This window comes from Equus quagga, chromosome 8 (genome assembly GCF_021613505.1).
Source record: "Equus quagga isolate Etosha38 chromosome 8, UCLA_HA_Equagga_1.0, whole genome shotgun sequence".
In the NCBI taxonomy this organism is placed as follows: domain Eukaryota; kingdom Metazoa; phylum Chordata; class Mammalia; order Perissodactyla; family Equidae; genus Equus; species Equus quagga.
This window is the reverse complement of record NC_060274.1, coordinates 21,225,190-21,247,354: the sequence shown is the minus strand read 5'-3', so window position 1 is coordinate 21,247,354 and position 22,165 is coordinate 21,225,190. Positions and strand designations below refer to the sequence as shown.

General features: G+C 38.3%; 1 protein-coding gene across 15 annotated transcripts in view; it reads left to right on the top strand.

Annotated features, from left to right (window-relative positions):
• UTRN (utrophin) overlaps nt 1-22,165 on the top strand; it is a 486,786-nt gene that overhangs the window by 318,324 nt on the left and 146,297 nt on the right. For all 15 annotated transcript variants that reach the window (XM_046669467.1, XM_046669473.1, XM_046669465.1 and 12 more), the window contains one exon: nt 19,172-19,344. In XM_046669467.1, coding sequence (XP_046525423.1) covers nt 19,172-19,344 — 173 coding nt within the window. The remainder of the gene's footprint in view (nt 1-19,171; nt 19,345-22,165) is intronic.

Here is a 22,165-nt window from a genome sequence, read left to right as displayed (position 1 = left end):
TCAAAGGTAGAGAACATTTCCATCGTCGCAGAAAGTTCTATTGGACGGTGCTAGATTACAGTTTAGATATTTTGGGGATGGGTTGTGGAGAACAATTAAAGAAAAATAGAGGTGTTGATATAATAGTATCAAGAACTTTTGAATTTTAAAGCCATAAGCAGAAAATGAACTTATTTATTAAGTTCTTTCTACAGACCAAACACAGCTGGCCAGATATAAGTGTATTATGTAAGAGTTCTAAAACAGTCATAGTCAATTTACATTTGAAATTAGCTGTTATTATACTAGTTTTATAGATGAGGAGGAAATAGAGGGTGAGACGAAATAAGTGACTTTTTTGATTAAAGTAGTTTTTGGAGAGAATTTGGTTTGTCATGCTAATAGATACAGGGGATAATTTGAGGGTAAAGAGAGACAGGAGTCGAAAAGAAGGCTTGAAGTAATCCTGTTGGCAGGTGAAGAAAGAAACCATACATAGGCTTCTCAAAATAATCTATTGTAATGATATACTTTTCAGAGTTTTTAGTAATTTTTTGAAAATGTATGAAAACTTAGTAGAACCCTCACTTTCACTCTAGAAAACTCCATGCAGGCACTCCTGGTATTGCGCAGAATTGTGTGAAAGCCTTAATTGTGCTACGACTAAAATTATCCAATTATCAATGGATTTTTGTTGAAACTAATGACCGATCAATAATACAGGACTAGTGAATGTCTTCCTTAATAAGAGTGTTTGAGTGTTTGCTGAAGTGTCAGAGGATCATTTTACAGAGAAAAATCGAAGTCCAGACAAGGGTTCAAGTGTCTTTTTCTGGGTCAAGCAGCTGGATAAGTGTTACAGATGCAACCACAACCCAGGTCTCTTGACTCCGAGAAGGTTGTTCTTTCTTATTTATCCCATGGAAGATAGAATCTAATAGGGATGGGATGTTATAATACAAATGAGTAATCTCATTCATATGTAACGTCAATTGTTACTTTCTCATGTTATTGAAAAGGTTCTATGTTGTTTTTAGACTATCATAGTAGTAATATGATCTGATTTATAATTTCTAATGAGAAAGTTATAGTCTAATGATTTAAGTTCTTGTCATTCTGAGCTATAATCTTTTTTGTAAGAGTGTGTAGCATTGGCTGAAAGATAATTAAGAAGCATTAAAAAAAAATATGCCACAGCTAAAAAGGAACAGCCAATGGCTCTGGGAGTAGGAATAGAGAGGGGGTGTGATGGGCCAAAGAATATCATTGTTTCTAAAAATACTTTGTAGCAACATTTAGGGTGCATTTAAGTTGTCTAAATTAGTTTCATATCTTTCAATATTATGTAGTCTTTGTAGCATCCTTAATAACATGCATCGTGTTTTGAATCTACTAATTAATAATAGATCTTAGACTTGTGAGTGTATACTATGAATGTGCACATTACCAGCAGCCATTCAGTTAAGGCTGGTGATCAAGATGGCTGTCATAATTTTGATAAAAGTGGCAGTGTAACTGAAAAAATAAGATCAATTTTATTTTATAAATCTCTCATTAATTATAAAAACATCTCTGTAGTAATATTCCAAAAAGGTTTTATGCAATAGCAACATCACCTGAGTATTTGTTTAGCTTCACGAGGTTGCGGTTTTGATGCCAGTACTCATTTTATATGCATAAGTAGATTTGGTGCATATATATATGCATGTATAGATTTATATGCAAATGCTGGATTCGCTGTTGTGCTTTTAAAGGCTCTATTACCCCAATCATTCCATAGTTTTATTTTAAAGTTAAAACACCTACCAGATCAAATTCTGGATCTAAATTATGCTTGCAATTCCTTGGTTTGACAATATTTAATATAGAGCTAGAGATTCTAACCCTTCTGCTCCTATTTGATATAGCCCTAAAGAAGAATGTGCCTGATTTTGGGGTCCAATGGTTGAGCCTGCAGTGGTCCATTTCCTTCAGTGTTTTGTTAGATTAACCTTCCTAGCACATCGAGCATCGCTTCTGCACACGTGACAAGCAGGGCAGGGTCCATGGTATTTTCTCTCTCACTGCCGTCGCTTAGATCCATGAAGAGAACTGCTTTGTCTTCCAGCATCTCTTTAGCCATCAGTAAACCCTGGCACTCTCGCTCTGCCGGCCTCTTAGGTTGGATCACTTAGCCCAACTTGAGAGATGAAGCGATGTTTCAGTTGCCTTGAACAAATCAGGATAGATATTCTTTTTTGAGTGTATATCAACTATTTTATAAACATTCCAAAACATTTTATACTACAGACTATCACAGTATTAGATAACCATAGGAGGACTTGTTTCCTTGGAGAGAGAATAGCTTGAATCATATAATGCCTATTTAGACACAATGTTATTATTTAAGTAAGCTGGAGTTACTAGTTATACAGTAACTTATGAGAACAAAAGGGCTTTGTTTCCATGTCTTTTAGAAAAGTTTACCATTGACCAGCCCACTGCTGCTGAAGGCTTCTTTCTGTTGAGGGCTGATTTACTAGAATGTCGGGCCATCTGGCACCTAAAACTTTTGAAACTTTCAGAGGCAAAAATGATTGTCTCTAGTGGCATTTACCTTCAAATCTAATGATGCCAGTATTTTTCTGAATAGATATCTACCTAGAAAGATAGATGTGTTTTCTTGGGAATTTTCCATCTTTTATTGATTTAATTTTATGTGGAAAAAGTACTGTGTGCTTGTGATAAAATTTCCACACAGTGTAAAATACTTCAAGTGTCCCATTCTAGACACTCAGATCTCCAGTCTCAGAGGTAACCATCATGGCTATCTTCTTGTATATCTTTCCAGAAATATTATCTATATTTCATATATTGTACCCAAATGTGACTGTTTCAGTCTGCTCTTTTTTGCATATATGTATATTTTCTATATACATGCACATAGAGATTATTTCTTATTAACACGTGGAAACCATCTCTGTCTTTCCCATAGCTGCACAACATTCCAATTCCATTGTGGAAATTGCCATAATTTGTTTACACGGTTACCTACTGGTGGACCGTTAGATTGTTTACAGCTTTTTCCTACGTCACATAGGACTTATTGAGCATCCTTGTATATATGTCTGTAGATACATTTGCAAATTAAATTTCTAGAAATAGAGTTTCTCATTCAAAGGTTATATGCATTTTAATGTTTGATGAATATTGCTAAATTCTCCCCCACTCCCAATTTGGCAGATTTTTTAAACTCAACTCTACTGCTTCTCATAATCTCCAGGAAATGTAATGGCTTAACTTAATTCTTCCAAACGTAGGAATTCTTCATTCTGTAATCAGCCTACTGATTTTGTTATGAGCTGCGTAATACGTTGTCTGGGTTCACTGTCTATAGAGTACTTTATTGGAAACTTTTGGTGAAGAAACAAACTCATGACGTTGAACTCATTGTCCAGAACAAACATATGACGGAAGTGAGATAAAGGTACAGAAAGTAAATATAACTAAAGATACTCAGGGAAAAATGGGTGATGATGTCCTCTGACTTTGGGCGAAGCCATATTTGCAAGTGTAAGTAGTTCCTGCGATAAGTGTATTGACTGGTTATTGGTGAGATTAGTGGAGACGAATCATGATTAATGGGTTGAAGAAGGCTTGGGGTCTGATTTTGCAAAGAATTACAATTGGGATGCTAAGCAGACAGATGGCAGGAATGTGGCTCAGAGTTGAAGCAATACGTCAGCTCTGGGTGAACCAGCCTGCATGCGTCAGAAATGCTCTGTTGCTTAGTATTACACAGAAGCGTAGCTCATTTCGCTGGCTTAGTCTGAGCTCCCTCTTGGTTCGCCCAATGTTGGTTCCTTAAATACATATTCAGATTATAGGAACAATGCCCTCCTAGGAAGAGCACCAATTTTTAATTTGTGAGTGAAAACAGCAACTTCAATTTTCACTTATTTTGACGTGTTCGTTGTTGTGAAGATTTTTATTTTAATTTTTGGCTTTAATTGGCTGAATCTGGTTGGCTGAGGAAAGTTGATAAAGCCTTCACAAAACTTTTAGCAACCTTTAAGAACCTTCTCCAAAGCCTGTGTGATTTGGTTACGTATCCCCAAGCTCGCGGCTGTCAGAGGCCATCTGGAATTGTGAGGACAGCCGCCTGAGATGGTTTCACTCTTGTCTGATGCTGCATACTTTTTAGGAAAGATATGGTTTTGAAACATTAAGCTGTCTTGGCATTATTTTTAGTCACCTAATAAAGTGCTTTCTGAATCATTAAATATTTAGAAGGGTGCTGAAGGCTGACCCCTGCACCTGGGTGGCTAATTCAGACCCAGATCAGCTGGCATTTCTCTGCCTCAACTCCTACCCCATCCATCCACTCCCCTTAAGAAGAAAAACCTCTTTGTGCCTTTGAAAATGTCTAGTAGAATCTTCTGGCTCTAGGTTTTGGAAATCTATAAAGTACTGAATCTTTTTCTTATGAATTATAATTTTTATTTCCTGACTGCCACCTGTGTCATTATCAAAATAGATGACATTATTGAAGAGATGAACATTAAAAATAGTTTTTTTCTGTACAAGGCATATTGCCTGAACTTCCTGGGATAAAAGGAGAGTTCCGCCTTGCCTTTCATCCAGGGGCTCAGGCCTCCATTTTAGATGGAACCTCTGCCCTTTAGGGCTGTATATTACTTTAAATAGCTACCAGCTGACAGACTTGGTTGCTGGCTGATGTTAACTAGAAAGCTGTAAGGTATTGAGCAGTCTCCCCCGATAGTGCTATAGTGGCAGTAGACAATGAACGGAAATCTCAGATCAGGATTAGGGTCTTGAGGCTATTTTATTTTTGAATTGTAAACCTTGAGTTAGAAGGGTCATGAAAAGGAGACCTGTATATGTACATTTTAAAGGCTTTATAATCTAGGTCTTTCCTTAAATCTGAATGGGTTTATAACAAGTAAATTTTTCAACCCATGCCTGAAGCTCTTCATTTTGACTAAAGCCACGATGTACCGATTTGTGGTCACCTATTGACCTCCATATGCTTCGCTTTAGAGCCTCCCAAGACACTTTTTTCTCCCTTTTCTTTTTATTCTTTATATTGATCAATATAAAGATAAACCTGTTAGGTTTTGCATAGGAAACATACTTTATCTTTACAGTTTTAAAAAACGTGAACTCTCTGTTTAGTGGGAAGGTAGCTGTACTTAAGATCTACTCTATGGGTAAGACATAAATTGTTTTTCAGCAAAGCATTTGGGCTGCTCTTTTTGCTTATATTTGATAGAACTCTGAAGAATGTCTTATTGCCTCGATGAAATTGCTAAATGAGCAAGTCATCTTTTAACGAATTAAGTGAAATATAGCTTTTAAGCATAAAAAGTTTTTTAATTAGCCTAGCCTTTGAAAGTTTTTTGCCAAAGCCGTATATACACTTAGCTCCCTTCATTTTGGCAATGGAATATGGTTTTTATTAAGTCATTTAGATTTAGATTTTATTGGTTCCATTGTTGAGTTTTCCCGTGCTGCTCTGTGGTTCCGTAACCTTCGCGTTCTCATGGAACTATGTGTCTGTTTAGACATGGATTATTTCGCTGGAGAATTTTAGGATCTTCAGTGTTGATCTGCTGCAGGGGTTGGTGGTATTATGTTTATTCCACCTCTTGAGGATTAGTGCACAATTTATTTGCACACTAGTTTAGACTGGCAAAATGTCAACTACTTCAAATTTCATCATCCAATTTATTAAGTCTGTCTGGCGATGTACTGCCTTCACTGAGGCCTCTATTTTTTGTTTTAATGATTACAGGAGATAATGTATCAAAGAGGGGCTTGGTAAAAAAGAAAAAAAGAGCTACGGAGATGTAATGTATATTACCAAGATGATATTTTGTATACAGAGTTTAAACTGAGAGAGTATTCTTATTTATAGCTAGCAAACACAAATACATAGTAAAATGTGCTCACTGTTACAAAAGCAATTCACATTTACATTTTACAAGTCTCACTTCTCCACTCAGTCATCAAAGAGCACAGTACTTTGGAATAGTATATTAAATATTTAGCTATTTGAGTTTTATAGAATGTATTTGGATTTTGACATAAATAGTTTGTCTTTGATCCTTTAAAAATGACATTTTTAGTTGCTTTCCAGTTTTAGTGAGAGTATAGTTAGCCTGTTATTAAAATTAGGTGAGAGAGAAAAAATTTTCTTGAATAGTTCCATATGGATCCACTGAGTATTTTCCCCCCTTTTTCTCCTAAGACAGTGTCATCATAACCAGGTTCATCAATATCTTAGTTTTTAATATTTTATAATTGTAGTTAAGGGAACTTTATTTAAGTGTTCTCTTTCTGCCCAAGCGGAGGTGCCAGTTCTGAGAATGGGTACCAGGCATTTGTAGGGAATGGCTGGGGGCCAGTAGGGGACAGAGGCTGTGACTTCTGGACGCTCCACTCTGGAATTCCATGTGGGAACATACTCTTCCTCTCTTTCTTTATCCTGTCTTTGTCACTCCTAGGACACAGGGAGCTATGATTCTGATAAAGCTTCCCTTGCTTTATCTTTTGGGTAGATTCCCTAAGACAAGGATGCTGCTGTTTTTCATTCATAAAGATTACTCTTGTGTAAGGAGACAAGATGTTTGGAGCTCTAATAATAACATACTGTTCTTGTCTTGGTATAAGAACCCTTTAAACGTAAGACTCTACTTTAGAGAAAGACCATGGTATTCTCTGTTGTTCCACAGAGTTTTTATTTAACTCGTTCTCCTGATATGTGCATGGGGGATTTGCGTGTTTGCACATGTCTCTGATCACAGTCATCCGGCACCCTGGGTGGTAGTTGGAAGTTTGCCCAGCTGAGAAAGATTGTTCTTTTTCTCTCTCCCCTTTTATTTATTTATTTATTTGTGGTGGTGCTCATGGTTCCTTTTGTCTTGTTACGTAAAAAAGTTTATTTGTTGCTGCTGAAAGATCTCAGCATGTGGCCCCAGAGCCCTCACGGATCAGAGTCAGCCTGGTCAGTTTCTGTGGTTTCTTTGCTCCATTTCTGATGTTTGGTGGTCATGCTGATCTCAGTGCTTTTTTTGATCCAAACTGCACAGGTTATTTTTACTTACGCATTTCTGGATCATCATTAGTTTACCACACTTGCTTTTGAAATTAATAATGTCTGTATAAATCTGAATTGGGCGCACTTTGAGGGGAAACCCATTCTGCTAGAAATCTCATAAAGTCATTTTGCCCCTGGGGACATGTTGGTTTTTATGAATAAATGATGAAAATATTTTAAAAGCTTGTTAAATTTTGTATAGATCCGCATATGTAAAACACATGCTATTTAAATACTGATATGAAAATAAGTTGGGAATGAAATGGGGAAAAAAAATGGTTTGCAACCCCCCCCCACTGCCCCCAAATAACCACATTGCGTACTGTTCCCTGATAGGTTTTTGTTTTTTTCTGTTGTTAATGGAATTTGTTTCTGCATATGATTAAATGAGTGCTAACAATTTTGATGTTTAAGTAATTCAAATAGCCTTTTAAGAGGTAGTATTCTAATTTCAGGGGTTTTTTTTCTCCTTTGCTCTATGCCCTGATGTGAAAAGTAAACTTAGTTACCAAGATTAACATCCCATGTGTGATAGTGTCAACTTTAAGAGCATTATATATTTGTGATGAAATTCTGCACACAGCTACAGAAATATGTTTCATATGGACGTATCTGTCTTATTGGTACACTAAATAGCTATGTGATGCAGAAGCAAAATCACATCTTGGCCTTGGAATGATGTCCACAATAGCAGTGCGCAGAATATATCGTTTAGGTTGAATTTTTCCCTTTAAAGCAATTACACCTAAAACTTTGTAGAAGATAGTGCCTCTCTGAGTGCCAGTAATAATTTAACATCAAAATTGAAGACATTTAAAAGTGACTGGTTATTGCTCACATTTTGAGTAGTTTCACTTATTAAGTTTTATTTCAGAAATGAGTAAATTCCCCCAAATTTACGGAATGACTTTTAGGGGTATCAATGAGATGAAAGAATTTTCCTTTAAAAGTGTCTCCCCATCATTTTACTGTCAAACCTTTTTAGAAATAATGCAGTTGATCACACATCCTCTGTTTGGAGATTCGTGTTGTCTTGCGTACCCACCTTTTTGTTCTCGTGGGTGCGCTCTCAATTGGAATATGGATCCTGTGATCCATTCCGGATGGAGGCAATTGGAGAGATGCTGAACTGCAGTGTGGGGCAGGGAGGCCTCCAGGAAATGGGAGTGAGCTTCACTTAAAAACTGTGTGAGGGGTGGTGGAAGGGAGGATGCTGATTAAAATAATAAACAACCGCTGGAAAGAAAAGTAGATTACCACACTACTGTCAGATCAGCGAGGGGAGCTGCCAGCGCTGACTGACGCTGCCCTCCCCTGCCGCAAACTCTGCAAAGGCGGGGGCCATGAGATCTGCTGCTACAACTCTTCTCCGGACAGATAGATAGAACAACTTTTTAAACAACTTAGTTCTGTGGCACTGACAGCATCCCTTAGGCATAGCCTGACCTAGGGAAATGGACTGAAACTAGCTTGGTGGTTACCATAGCAACACAGGCTGCGGTGTCTGGGAGAGTGCAAACTAGTGGCCTCTTGTCCCCTGTTTGGGTGTTTCCTCAGACAAGACTGCACTCCTTGCTGTTCGAACTCTACGAAAGTCATGCTCTTTGAAAACTGGCTCTTTACCCGGGATTTTTTTTCTTTTTCTTTCTGAAACCAGTCTGAATGGAGGAAGTTGGTAATACTTGGCTCCTTTTTTTTTTTTTTTTTTTTTGCTTTCTCTCATGCAAGTTTCCAGGATATAGCTTCTCTTTGCTGTGTGTAATTGAGACCAAACTCTAAGCTTGGGGCCCAGGAGAGAACAGTTGTGGGCTGCAGGTCATTAGTGAGGTGAGCAGAAGGGAATCCTGGGCTTCCCAGGGAAAAAAGGAGACCATGCCAGGCTCGAGGAACGCAGCTCCCAGAAATTCTAGAAGCAGGTCTATTCCGTGTGAACTCCGAAGTCCATGAAAAACCGGACCCACGGTGGAGTGGCTAAAATGTCCCAGCTCAAGCTGCTGCTGCTGCTCATGGACCATAGCTCAAGGGCAAGGCTTGTAAAGGATTTTACAAAGGATTTTAAAGTATAGCCAGAAAAGATACGGTTTCTAGAAGTGAAACGCTGTTGTCTGAAGGAAGTTTGCCAGAAAGATGTAGGCTTTGAGGGCTACCGGACAATGATTGGTCTGAACTTCAGCTTACGGGAACTGCTGACAAAATTCGAAAAGGTAGGCAGAAAGTGGACTTCATGAATGTTCTTTTTTTCTTTCTTCCTTTTCCTGTCTGTTTTTTACTGTGCATTTAGATGGCAGATATTCTATTCACTCTGACTATTTAATATAATTTCTAAGGCATATTTGATTTGATATCCTCGTAGAACATTTTCTTTTCAACTAAAGAAGGAATTAGCAATTCTTTCCCTTGGTCAGGAGGGCTCCTCATGATGCCTGTCACTTTTAGAATTCCACATCAGAAGAGATCCTTTGTACTCAAGTTGGCTGGTAATTTAACTGAAAGTTATTTTGGAAAAAAAAAAAACAACACAAAACAGCAACAACACCGGGTTTTCATGCCAAAGTCTGACTTCATCAGGCATGGGTTCTGTTTTCCATACCCCTCACGTTTATCTCCCTGCAGTGGCCGAGCGCTGCCTTTTCCTCCCTCCTTCCTGAAGATTCAGTGCTGAGACTCGGCAGGAGATGCCTCACAGTGCCCATGGCACAGCTGATCTTAAACCTCTCCTTTTTGTTTCTGGGGGTGTCTGATTTAAATGTGGAGTGCCTGCATGCACTGTGGAGCTTTGATGCTGGGATCATTAATTTTGCATTTAGTTCTTTTTTCCATAGGAAAGTTCTTGGCACACTCTAGAATTGAGTCTCTAGCCTGCCAAATGCTACCTTACATTTATGGTTAAACAAAACAGAAAACCTCAGCGTGCCGCTCATGGGCTCCTGCCCTCCTTAGCCTTTGGATGCCAAACATCTATCTTCTTTCAACTTCCAGTCTTTAAAGAAAAAGAAAGAGGCGAAGGACTCTCGCTCTGTGCATAAATCAATTACTTATCAGTTGTTAAAGATGCGCTCAGTGGCTTTCACCGTGAGTACCCTATGGTTCATTACAAGTACAGCTATAAGCCAAGACTGTATTGAGTCATTAAAGGAATAATGAGCTTTTTTCTTACAAAACTACAATTGCCAGGGGAAAAAGTGTGAAACCGTGTCATTTGAGATGTTTGAAAGCTTTTCCAAAACAATTGCAGTCAGTTCTTGCCTCCTGGTGATCGCAGCAGTGTCGTGCAAGGAGGGTGGAGAACGCAGCATTTAACTTCTTCTCGTTCTATGCTCCCTCCTGCTGCATCTCTCCTGCACCCCAAGTGCAATAGCAAGGATTGTAACACAGGGCGTACTTTGACCTCTCGCTTTAATATGTTGTTAAGGATCTAAATTCCTGAGAGTAACGGATGGTTCTCAATCAACTTGCTCACCATTTAAAGGGGGCGGAGGAGGGAGAGAATATCTTCTTTATGGCAGCTAGTAACAGCAGGTGACAAACTTTATGACTATAAAGAGGTCTATTAGCTCGGTTTGTATAGATTTGTCTGTTTCTTCCTAAAAAGGTATAGGGCATATGTTACATGAATAATTCATTACTTAGACCCCCCTCCCTCCCCCACAGTAATTGTGGGCAATAGCTGGACTTTTGTATTGTAATTGCTGCTGTTAGTCTTAAAATCCTAGGTCAGATATTTATTTTTGTGTTGGACGCCTTTATAAAAGTCTACATGAAAGTTAATGTCTTTGCCATCTTTCGTTCATGGGAAGCTATCATCCATGAATGTATTTTTCTCCAACTCAAGTATTAAAAAAAAATCCTTTGTGTATTTTCGCACAAGCTGTCTCATATATTTAGCCGGTGGTGCATTGACTCATTGCCAGGAAAACTGGTACGATGGAAAGGGACCACTCCCTCACACCTCTTGAATACAACTCCCTACCTTCCTCCAACTCTGAAAGTGATAATGCCACTTGTAGGGAGAGAGCCCGGCCTGCTGCCGTGATGCAGAAGGCACAGGAGACCTTCGGAAGCCGCCTCACAGTCATTCCAGAGTGCCTTTAGTCTCAGTTCCCTCAGGCCTGTCTTTTCCTCAGTGCTCGTGGGCTGCTTCTAGAGAGAATACTAACCTTAATGGTTTAACACTTTTCCCTCCATATCAGTAGATGTAATTGTTTGGTCCGATGTTCAGGTTATCACAGCAAAAAGGCAGTTTCGCTGTGTTCCTGAGTCCATTTCAGGCTTTAAGAAAACTAGAGTCCAAGGTTGGGAGAGTGTTGGGTCTTCCGATGATGGTTAATCTGAAAAAGTGTAGACTGGTCAGATAACTGAAATGCCCAGATGATGGCAGAGCTTCAGCCTAACTTGAAGACAGCAGTTTGTTCTCCAGGTAAATTGAAAGGGGGTATTCTGTTTGACAGTTTTGAATTTTAGAGAAATCCAGTGGTTTTGTGAATTCTATTGGGTGTTTGTTTATATATGAATGTTTGGCCGTGATTGAGATCTATAATTTGGTTCTCTAGTCCCAAAATGTGTGATGCCAAGATTGGGATTTTCCAGCAGAGGCCGAATGGCACTTGCACTTGGTACTCATTCCTAATCTCTTAGAACCAGAAAAGGCCATGTTGGGAGTCCTTAGGGATCCAGGTGTCAGGAACTGTTGTCTACTGTTCCCTTGAGGTGACAGCTCACCAAGGATCAAGAAACCCCAATTGGTGGGAACCATGTGTACCCCAGAGTGGTCCCACAGAGGAGGTTGAGACTGGAACATCTCACCAGGGGAGGATGACTTTGTGGCAAGGTGTGCCTGCAGTATGTAGATCTTAATCATCTAACCAGGTGATGAGGGGTGAGCCTTGCGACAGTGTGCCCAGGGTGATTATCCTAAGAGTTCAGACTCCCAGTTGACTTGACACAGAAAGCTGGTCCAGCAAAGCACCTCTCTGAAATCTGGCCTATGAGTTGGTTTTATTGCCACCCTGATGTTAACGAATTAATTTTCTCCTTGAAAGTGCTTCATAAAGGAAGTATCTGATGGCTTCAGGGGCTATTAATATGCTGTCATACTGAGCCATGTGCATTGTGTACTGTTTCATTTATTTAGTAGTCACCAAGGATAGAGGAATGGACAGTTTTAGCTCAGTGACATTTTGAGTGACTATTGCCTTTTATTTTTGTAGTTCTGATACTAGATGATTAATGATGATGGTAATGCTCTAAGGATGTGCGTGTATGTATGCGTGTGTCTGAGGAGTACCATTCTCTTAGTGAATTCTTTGGGAAAGATGCTTCCCATAGTGACAGTACAGAGAGAAACCACTCAATGCTAAATTTTCTTTGTGGCATTTACCTCCTGTAGGATGACTAATTTTTAAAATTATAATTTGGAGCTATATTTTACTGCTCAATTTGCAATACCTAATTTTAAAACACGTGTATCCTGGGAGACACAGTAGACTTCCAATTTCAAGGTCTAGTCATTTATTCAATATTTGGTAAATATTTATGAAGCGCATAGTATGTATCAGGCATTGGGCTGAGTTCAGGGACAGTGGAGAAGAGGGTAAAACCTCTCCTCTTTGGACTTACAGCCTAGCGGGAGGATCCAGACCTTAAGCAAGGAAAGTTTTCCTTACAAGCTTGTGATTTAGCAAAAGTAGAAGGAGCCGTAAGAGTAACAGGTAGCCATACTCCAATCTGGGTGCAGTGAAGTCTTTCCTGGAGAAATTACATTGAAACTGGGACTTGAAAGATGAGTTTAAGATGAAGGAAGGATCTGAGGTTGTGTACCTGTGTGTGTGCATGTGTGTGGGTGTGTGGGCAGATGTATGTCGAGGGGAAAAAAATGAGAGTTTTCTGGGCAATAAAACCTGCTTTACACAGGTCAGGAGTTCAGGAGTTGGGTGCCCCAGGATTGCGGTTTTCAATGTTTAAATGCAATAATCCTTGACCGGGTTTTCAAACCTGTTCATTTTCGATTATACCATCTGATTTGGGGAATTAAGGTGAGGCAATAGTTAGGCCACGTGAAACATTTAATAACTGCTCTTAAGAAACTTATGTTCATTGCAGATCAAACCTGCTTCTAGAAAGTGCACCTCAGAAGGCAAGCCATCACATTTTAACTCACCAGGATTTCAGTGTGTTTTGGTAATAGTTGTTATAGAAGCAAGGATTTGGAACTTATTTTGTTGTGAAAGGTGTTTTGGTTAATAGCAGTGTTTACTATGTTGGAATTTAAAATGTAGTTTGTTTGTTCATTGTCATTGCAAGTTGGCTTGTTCAAATTATCTCGCAAGTGCAGGTAATTGTGAACTTGTTCCACTAAGTAATTTAACTTTTCTTCTATGCTTTGTCTAACACATATTTATAATCACAGATAATGGGAAAAGAACTTTAGTGGCATTGATTTCTTAATTTATAAATGCTGCTGTAGGCCAGGCAATACGACTTTCTATTGTCTGTTAAAATGTGATTCCATAATTATTAATACAGTGATTAAAATCTATGAAATTAGTTGTTGACAGAAGATGTAGTTTATATATAATTAATTGAATAATTTATTAAATCAACGAATTAAGTAAGCTAATTAATTGAATAATTAATTGCAATTATTCACTATCCCAGAAGCTCACAGACTGTCTCAAAGCATATTTACATATCACATAATGACCTTTGATGATGTTATTTGCTGGTTGTATTATTTTTTAGGTAATATCTGACTGTTGTTTTTTAAAATTATGATTCCTCATTTTCGAAACCTAAAGCTCTGGTAGTAGTGCTGAGCTCCTGAGAATCCATCCTGAACTGTCGTGGAATTCTAGTTTGACTTTTGAAGGAATAGCGGGTTTCTTTTCCCCTAACGGTTGGCTTTGTTGACTTAGCCTGTGCCTTGGGAGGTGGTTGGGAAGGTGTGGCTAACCTCACTCTTCACCTTTAGGAATGGGGTCAGGCTTCCTTCAGAGAAAACATCGCTGTGGCCTTATAGGGTTAGGTAAATAAGCCATGCAAAAATAAACCAAGATTCTGTCAACAAGGCCCCCAAACGATGAGTGTTTTCTGGCACCAGTTCAGTTGTTGGAGACTTCCCCAGGGTACTGTTCCAAATCTCTGTGTCCTATCAGAGAGTTCAAACAGTTCTGTTCATTATAACCTAAAGAAACATTTTTGCTTGTATAGTTATAGCCACTACTTGATTATAGAACCTTATAAAGAAAGACAGTACTATAAATGTATATCACATACCTTTCTTTCTTCATAAAGTATTTGCATATAATATCTCTATGACTTATATCATTAAAGAAATGTCCAGTTAAGGGCAAAGTTAACATGAAAATGTCAGTTATTAAATGTCAGTCAATAAATAAATGTTTTCCTTTATTCATGAAGTTAATTTTGTCCTGGGTAGCAGGTGTTATGTGCAAAGAGACCAACTCTTGGTGAGGGAACCGCTGTGAGCTTTTATAGCCGTCTTTTGAAAGGCTGTTCTGAAAGAGTGCATCTTCTACTTGGGATGGTGTTTTTGTTAGAGAAAGCTACATGGTTCTCTTATTCTGACCCCTGCCTTTTTCTTAACCTTCTATGTTATGGTTACATTGTTTGAAGGCACATTTCAAGCATTTCAAGTGAATCCTTAAAATGTTTCTTCTGGGGGCTGGCCCGGTGGCATAACAGTTACGTTGGTGCTCTCCCCTTTGGTGGTCCAGGGTTCACCAGTTTGGATCCCAAGCACGGACCTATGCACCACTCATCAGGCCATGCTGTGGCAGGCATCCCACGTATAAAGTAGAGGAAGATGGGCACAGATGTTAGCTCAGGGCCAGTTTCCTCAAAAAATTTTTTTTTTCTGTTTTGTTTTCAAATGTTAGTTCAACTGCTTGAATAGCTTGCTGTGGCCCCTCTGTGCGCATGACCGGTTTAGGTTAAATGCTTGAAAGAGCATTGCTTTGTGCTTCTGGGTGGATTACATTCTCATAACTAATTATTGATACCGATTTTCTGCTGTTTAACGTTTAGGAAAGCTTTCAGGTGGCGGAGGGAAGCATTAGTGGGGCATGTCTTCCAGCTGTGCAGTCAGGTAAACCTTCTTTCACAGAACTCTAAGTTATTTTAGCATTTGATGCTGCAACAGGATCATGCTCTGACGGCCTCCCATGCTGGCATCTTGATTTTAAAACCAGTGCATCATTGCACAGTGATCTAGAAAGGCACACGATTCATTAACTGTGTGTAAGTCTGCATTTCCAGTGAAGGGTTACGCAGGCTTTGCCGTGCAATCTTCTAAAAATTTCAGGTTCCCCATGTTAACTTTTTAAAATAAAGAGCTTAAATAAAATGATTACTACATTCCCTTCCAATTATTTAATTGTCTGATTTTCCCTGGCACTACAGTGGCTAATGTGCCAATCAATCAAGATGAGGTTATTCAGACTTTTATTCATGCATTTATACATCTATCTACCTACCTACCTATCTATCTACCTTTCTATCTATCTATCAATGTATCTGTCAATTTATCTATCAATTTTACATAGGCTCATTCTGTGTAACAGAGACTGAAGGATACAGAAGAAATATTAAGATGATTTTCTGTCTTGAGCTCTTGCTATATTTGGCCAAATAAATATGCCACCAAATGTGAAATAAAACAAAATAACGTATGCTAGTTTCCTTCTCTTTGATTATTTTCTGGTTGTTGATTTCCTTCCTAACTTGATGAAGCTCATGCGTGGAAGGGTTTTCCACATATTGAAAGTTACTTTTCGACATGAATTTATGATCACTGGTAGCACTCTTCGCCAAAACTTTAGAGAAATGCTTCTAATCATTGACAGGGCCAGAGATGCAGTTCTGTTTTACGCCGTTCATCATTGTGGCTGGGTTGGAAGAGGTATCGTCTGATCTGAGGTTAGGAGCCAAATTTGCTTCATGCTCTTGGTATCCAAATTTCCTGATGGTCTAGAATGCTCTTGTGAAACTTAGAAAATGATTTATGGATCTTAATGCCCTTTTGTTTTTCTAATTCTCTTGAATGTGAAAGGAAGTGTATAGATCAGGCTACTTCAGGAAGTTGTGATTTCAAATTGCCTTGTCATTTTAGGTGTGGTCCACTGATGATAATGTTTAGGAACCTATACAGGAAATTTGGGGCAAGATTCTCCTTGGCAATACAGAGCAAAGAGATGCCTTGCTCATTGTGTTGTTGAGCTTCTTGAGAAAGACAACTATTATATACAGCATAAGCTAACAACTGTTGACTTTTTAATATATCTCTTTAGATGTCTTAAAATGCATTTCGGAACACAGCAACAGAACACTTCCATCCTTAAGTGTATAGCACTTTATAGTTCAGGAGATGACGCCAAAGAACCTTTCAGCAGAACTTTTCTTTCCTTTTTCTTTTTCAATGAGAATTTCTACTTGAAGCATCCCAAACCAAGATGATAATGAGATTGCCATTTCCAAGCGTAATGTTGCCCAGCCTGAGGACCTGGAATGAGTATCTGGCTCTGTTCCCTGCTCCCCTGTCGGTTCCCTCTCTGCGCTGCTCTGGCATGGGGTGCTAGTGAAATACAGAAGAGTCAATGATCTCGGAGTTTTTGTTCAGTGATTAACCCTAACTCTGGGTGTACTCAGATCTCACATTGCAGGTGGACCTGATTTGGCTTTGTCATTAGGGTCAGATAACCCCAGAGGTCATCGGTTTGCAAATTTGGAGCATAAACCTCGTAGAAGCTGTCCATCAAACTTCCCACTTCTCACATCTGACTCTGTTAGTGTCACGTTAGATGTGACAAATCTCAGAAATTATAATACAGCAGTTCCGCCCCTTAACCTCATGTAGGTGACACCTTCCTACCACACTGATTGGAGTAGTGAGGTACAAAAGACCCTTCCCGGGTCTTTCTGGTTAGTGTAGGTCTGTGAGGCTGGAAGAACAATCCGTTAGAGGCTGGCCCCACAGCCTTGGTTCTTGATGGAATTCATGGATTGCTTACCTGGGGTGAGTTCTAAATAAATGAAAGCATTCTGAGTATTCAAAGACTTTCTTTTTTTTTTTAAAGTTTGGCACCTGAGGTAACATCTGTTGCCAGTCTTTGTTTTTTTCTTCTTCTTCTTCTCCCCAAAGCCCGCCAGTACGTAGTTGTATATTCTAGTTGTAGGTCCTTCTGGCTTTGCTGTGTGGGACGCCACCTCAGCGTGGCCTAATGTGCCATGTCCGTGCCCAGGATCAGAACCGGAAAACCCTGGGTTGTGGAAGCGAACATGCAAACTTAACCACTCAGCCACGGGGCCGGCCCCTTAAAGACTTCCTATTTAAATTTTTATCCTGCTCATTTAGAATTGGAGAAACTTAAGAAGAGTGAGGTTCATAAAGGAAAACTTAAGATGAGAAGGGTAATAAACTTTTGGTGTTAAAGAGTTTACTCTCCTTTTACTAATTCAGATTCATTATCTGAATTTCTGTGGTAAGTTGCTTTAATATTCATTACCAGTTAATGCCATGGAGACTCACCCCACACCTTCATGACCCCCTCTGGTGTCTGTTATTCTGCTTGTTAATTGGCTCATTTGTTGGATGGTAATAGCTGTTACACTGGTTAGCTACAACTAGATTGCTTCTATTTTATTTACGAGGAAAAGATGATTGCCAAATTAATATAGATAATTGTGTTGACAATCTTATGATGGGAGAGTATTAAAAAATTGATAAGACTCTATTTAAAATTTGTTGTATGTATCTAGTTAGAAAAAGAATCCCTGTTTTTTGTAGAAATTTGGAAATGCAGAAAAGTATAAAGAAGAAATCACCTGTAATCCTCTTCTATAAGAATTTACACTATTTTGATTTATTTCTTACACTTTTTTAATGTGTATGTGTGTGCAATGATACACCAATACCTATGCTAATTTAAATATCTACTTTAGAAATTAAATTAACATCATAATAATATATAGCTTTGTATCCTCCATTTTTAAACTTAGTATTATATAACCATTAATATGATAGTTTCCACTTTTTTACTTTAAAAACAGTATGATAAATATGTTTATACATCAATCTTCCTAGGATAGATGATTTAAACAGTTTTAAGGCTTTTGATACAGATTACCAAAATACTGTCTCAAAGTCTGAACCAATTTCTATTCTATTAATTTATAAGAATTCTTATTTTGCTTAAACTATACTCAAATTTGCTTTATAAAAATAAAATATTTTCCCATTTAATAGGAGAAATATTATTTTGTCATTAATTTTTCTTTCTTTCTTTCTTTCTTTTTTTGAGAAAGATTAGCCCTGAGCTAACATCTGCCAATCCTCCTCTTTTCGCTGAGGAAGACCGGCCCTGAGCTAACATCCGTGCCCATCTTCCTCTACTTTATTTGTGGGACGCCTACCACAGCATGGCTTGCCAAGTGGTGCCATGTCCGCACCCAGGATCCAAACAAGCAAACCCCGGGCCACCAAAGCGGAATGTGCAAACCTAACCACTGTGCCACCAGGCCGTCCCCTAGTTTTTATTTCTTAATGAGGATAAACATTTTTATGAAAATGTTTTATAATTTTAGAAAGAAATTTTTTGTATTGAAAGGATGAACTATTAGTATGTCTAAATGTGAAAAATCAATTAAAATTATGTAAGATCTTAGAGATCTCTGTAAAACTTGGTATTTTGAGGAAAGTTTTGCCTATGTCTAAAGGAGAGAAAGAATCTGGATATTAGCAAAACTCAATGATTTGGCAACAGTTACATAAAATTTCAACAATTGCTCACTGAGTCTGAAATACTAGTATCTAACTAGTTGATACATGAAATTTAGATTGTAATATTCTATTTTTAAGAACTGGGGCATCAATGTATTGAAGATTTTAAGACAATTATTTTCAATGTAAGAATCGTGGAAACACTTGAATTTATTATCGTTTAACGTGAAATTAACTATTTTGTTTCTAAGAAACTCACCTGTGGTGTATAAAAAAATTAAGCTCTATGTGGCAATCCCAAGTAATATTGACACTAGTACCTAACATTTGCGTTATCTCTTTGCTTTTTTTCTCTTTAGGACATCCAGGCAGAAATTGATGCCCATAATGACATATTTAAAAGCATTGATGGAAACAGGCAGAAGATGGTAAAAGCTTTGGGAAATTCTGAAGAGGCTACTATGCTTCAGCATCGACTGGATGATATGAACCAGAGATGGAACGACTTAAAAGCAAAATCTGCTAGCATCAGGTCAGAATAGTCAATATCAAAATAAAAATAATGGGAGAGGAGGACTTTCGTGCTTTTGTACAACAGAAGGAGAACAGGAAGCCTTACCACTGGGCTACTTCCTCAGAGATCATTTTAAATTTAAATAGATTTAAATGCAGAGGCTATTTCTTTATAGTTTTTGCCTCATTTATGTGCAGTGCCCTCTGCCCACTGTGCCTGACTACTTACAAATTCACATATCATATTTTAAACCTTATAATGCTAATAATAATGTTACCAACACCTGTTCATTATTGAATATTGACCTTGACCAAATGCCACGTTAGAATCTTTACAAACATTATTTAGTACTCAAAAAATCCCAGTAAGGTGAATGGTATACTTTCTTGCGCGAGGAAACAGAGGCTTGGTGAACCTAAGGAATTTATCAAGTTTTTGAGCTAACAAGTGCTAAGCAGGATTTGGATCCAGATCTTTTTGACTCTTGGCAATGAAAGTGTTTTGCTTCATCGTACTGAGTGTATGTCCAACCTGATGATGTATTTATAGAAATTAAATTTCTCTTGTTGGCGCCAAAATGGAAAACTGATGATTCCTGACTGCATTTGGAGAAAGTAAAGTTAATTAAGGATGAATCTGAGGACCAGAATGCTCATTAGGAAAGGACCTTGAAAAATACTTATTGTGGCAATTATTAGTGTTATTGGGAGTCAAGAATATTTTGGAATTATCTTTAATAGATGGTGGATAGTACCTAATTGGATATGAGTTTAGAGGAAACTGACTGAGAACCTGTTATTGAGCAAAGATCCCGAAGAGGAATGTCGGTAGGAAGACCTGTGCCTTACACACTTGGGTCAGTTCCTTTCAGAGTTCAGAAACCATACGATGTATAGAAAAATGTACAACTTTAAACCAAATGGCTTGAATTTGACTCTTTGACTTTACTATTTACTTTTTCATCTTGGGCAAGTCACTTGCTCTCTCTGAGCCTTAGTTTTTTCATTTACAAAATCAAAATGTAAATATTTAACCTACATGAGTGTTGTGAAGATTGAGTGGGATAATCTGATAGTTCCTTAATCTATGTAGAGCCCGTCCAATGTAGCATCTAGTTTGTTTTAACATACATAAAGGGGCTCAGTGGATCTACTTCAGCTGGTTTCTGGATTTCATAGAACTACTTTGTAAAGAGCAGAAATCTTCAATGGTTATTTATTAGGAATGAATTTTTAAAAATGTTTCTTTCTGAAGAGATGTCCTGAAAGGTTTTTATTCTTCTGGAGCTCATGAAAGAAGATTTGTACTTCCTTTTACACTTAAAGAAGGGGGTAATATAGCATGTAAAGATTCTGTTGTAAATTATGTCAACATGAGCCAACTCTTCTTTTGTTAGTAAGAGAGGAAAATTGGGGAATATTGTACAATGAGAGAATATTCTTATAATTATTTACAATTGAATTTTCAATTAGCCAGATCTTGTTGGGTTGCGACTTCTGTTCCCCATAAACATAAATAAATAAAAAAGATCTAAAATGTTAATACGGTGGAGAACATTCACTTAGGTTCTAGTATACCAGCATCTGGGCTGATGAGCTAAAAGCCACGGGGCTGGCCCTAGTGAAGACTGTGCCTGTGGTGCTGGAATTTCAAGAGTTTGGAGGATGAGTTCTTCGTTTAGGAGAATTTAGTGAAAGCCTACATCATAGGTCGTTCCAAGTGGAAAGCTACAAACAAAAGCAATCTTTGGTCTTTCATGGATGTTATTGCCTAGCCTATCAAGTTCTATTTTTTCCTAACCTAGAAAGAAAGAACTCATAAGCTACAATTGGAATATTATCTAATAAATCGATTAATGTTATTTTTAGAAGATGGGAGAATGAGCTTTTGCCAGTGGGTTGCTGCATCAAGATAGATCATACATTCCAGTAAAATGTGTTATTAATGTGATAATGAATTAAGATAATTTTTAGCCTCATTACTCACTTCTGGAGATTCAGACATTTATTCAAGCATTTAATAAGTACTTACTTGTATGTGTAAGATATTGCTAATCATAAATAAGCTATGGCCCCTGCCCCTGGAGGGTTCACAGTTCTGTCCAGGTTAAGGTGGGCCCAGAGGAGGGAGTGGTCACTCTCCCTTCAGAGGGTCATCAAAGGCTTCATAAAAGAGGCGACTCCTAAGCTGAGCCTTGAAAGATGTATAGTTATTCCCCAGATGGACTGGGTGAGGACAGGAGAAGGGCATCTAAGCAAGAGGCTTGAAATAACACTGTGTTTTCACAGAAGTTCAGTTTGTCTGAGAATAAAATTTGCTGTTGGTGTAAAGGAGAAAGATTATGGCTAGAAAAAAGGTGGAGAGAGAGGTAGGACACAAATCATGGAACACTTGTGTTCCCATGCTCTGTTGCATTGGTAATGGAATTTGAAAACTTTTAGGCAACATGCTTAGATTTGAGGTTTGGAAAGATCCCTTCCACCCAACTATGGAGGATGCGTTAGATGAGCACAATTGTGAAGACAGGGAGACCTGCTAAGAGGCCCTTTCAGTATCTAGGAGAGGGAAGAGAGTGAATAGAAACTTAGTTCATGTTGTTGAGGCACTATCCAGAAACAAATACCCAGTAGCCATTGGATGGATGTCTGCTCTTCAACAGAGAGCTATAAAGCAAATAGATAGATGGTGGCATGGGGAGAGTCCAGATAGAGGTGACGGGTAAGCGTTGAGAGTAGGCACGAGGGGAAAAATTAGAAGGCAGCACAGCAAAGAATCCTGGGAAACCCTGATGCATAAGGAATAGGTGAAGGAAGGGGAAGCCAGCAAAGAAACCTGAGAA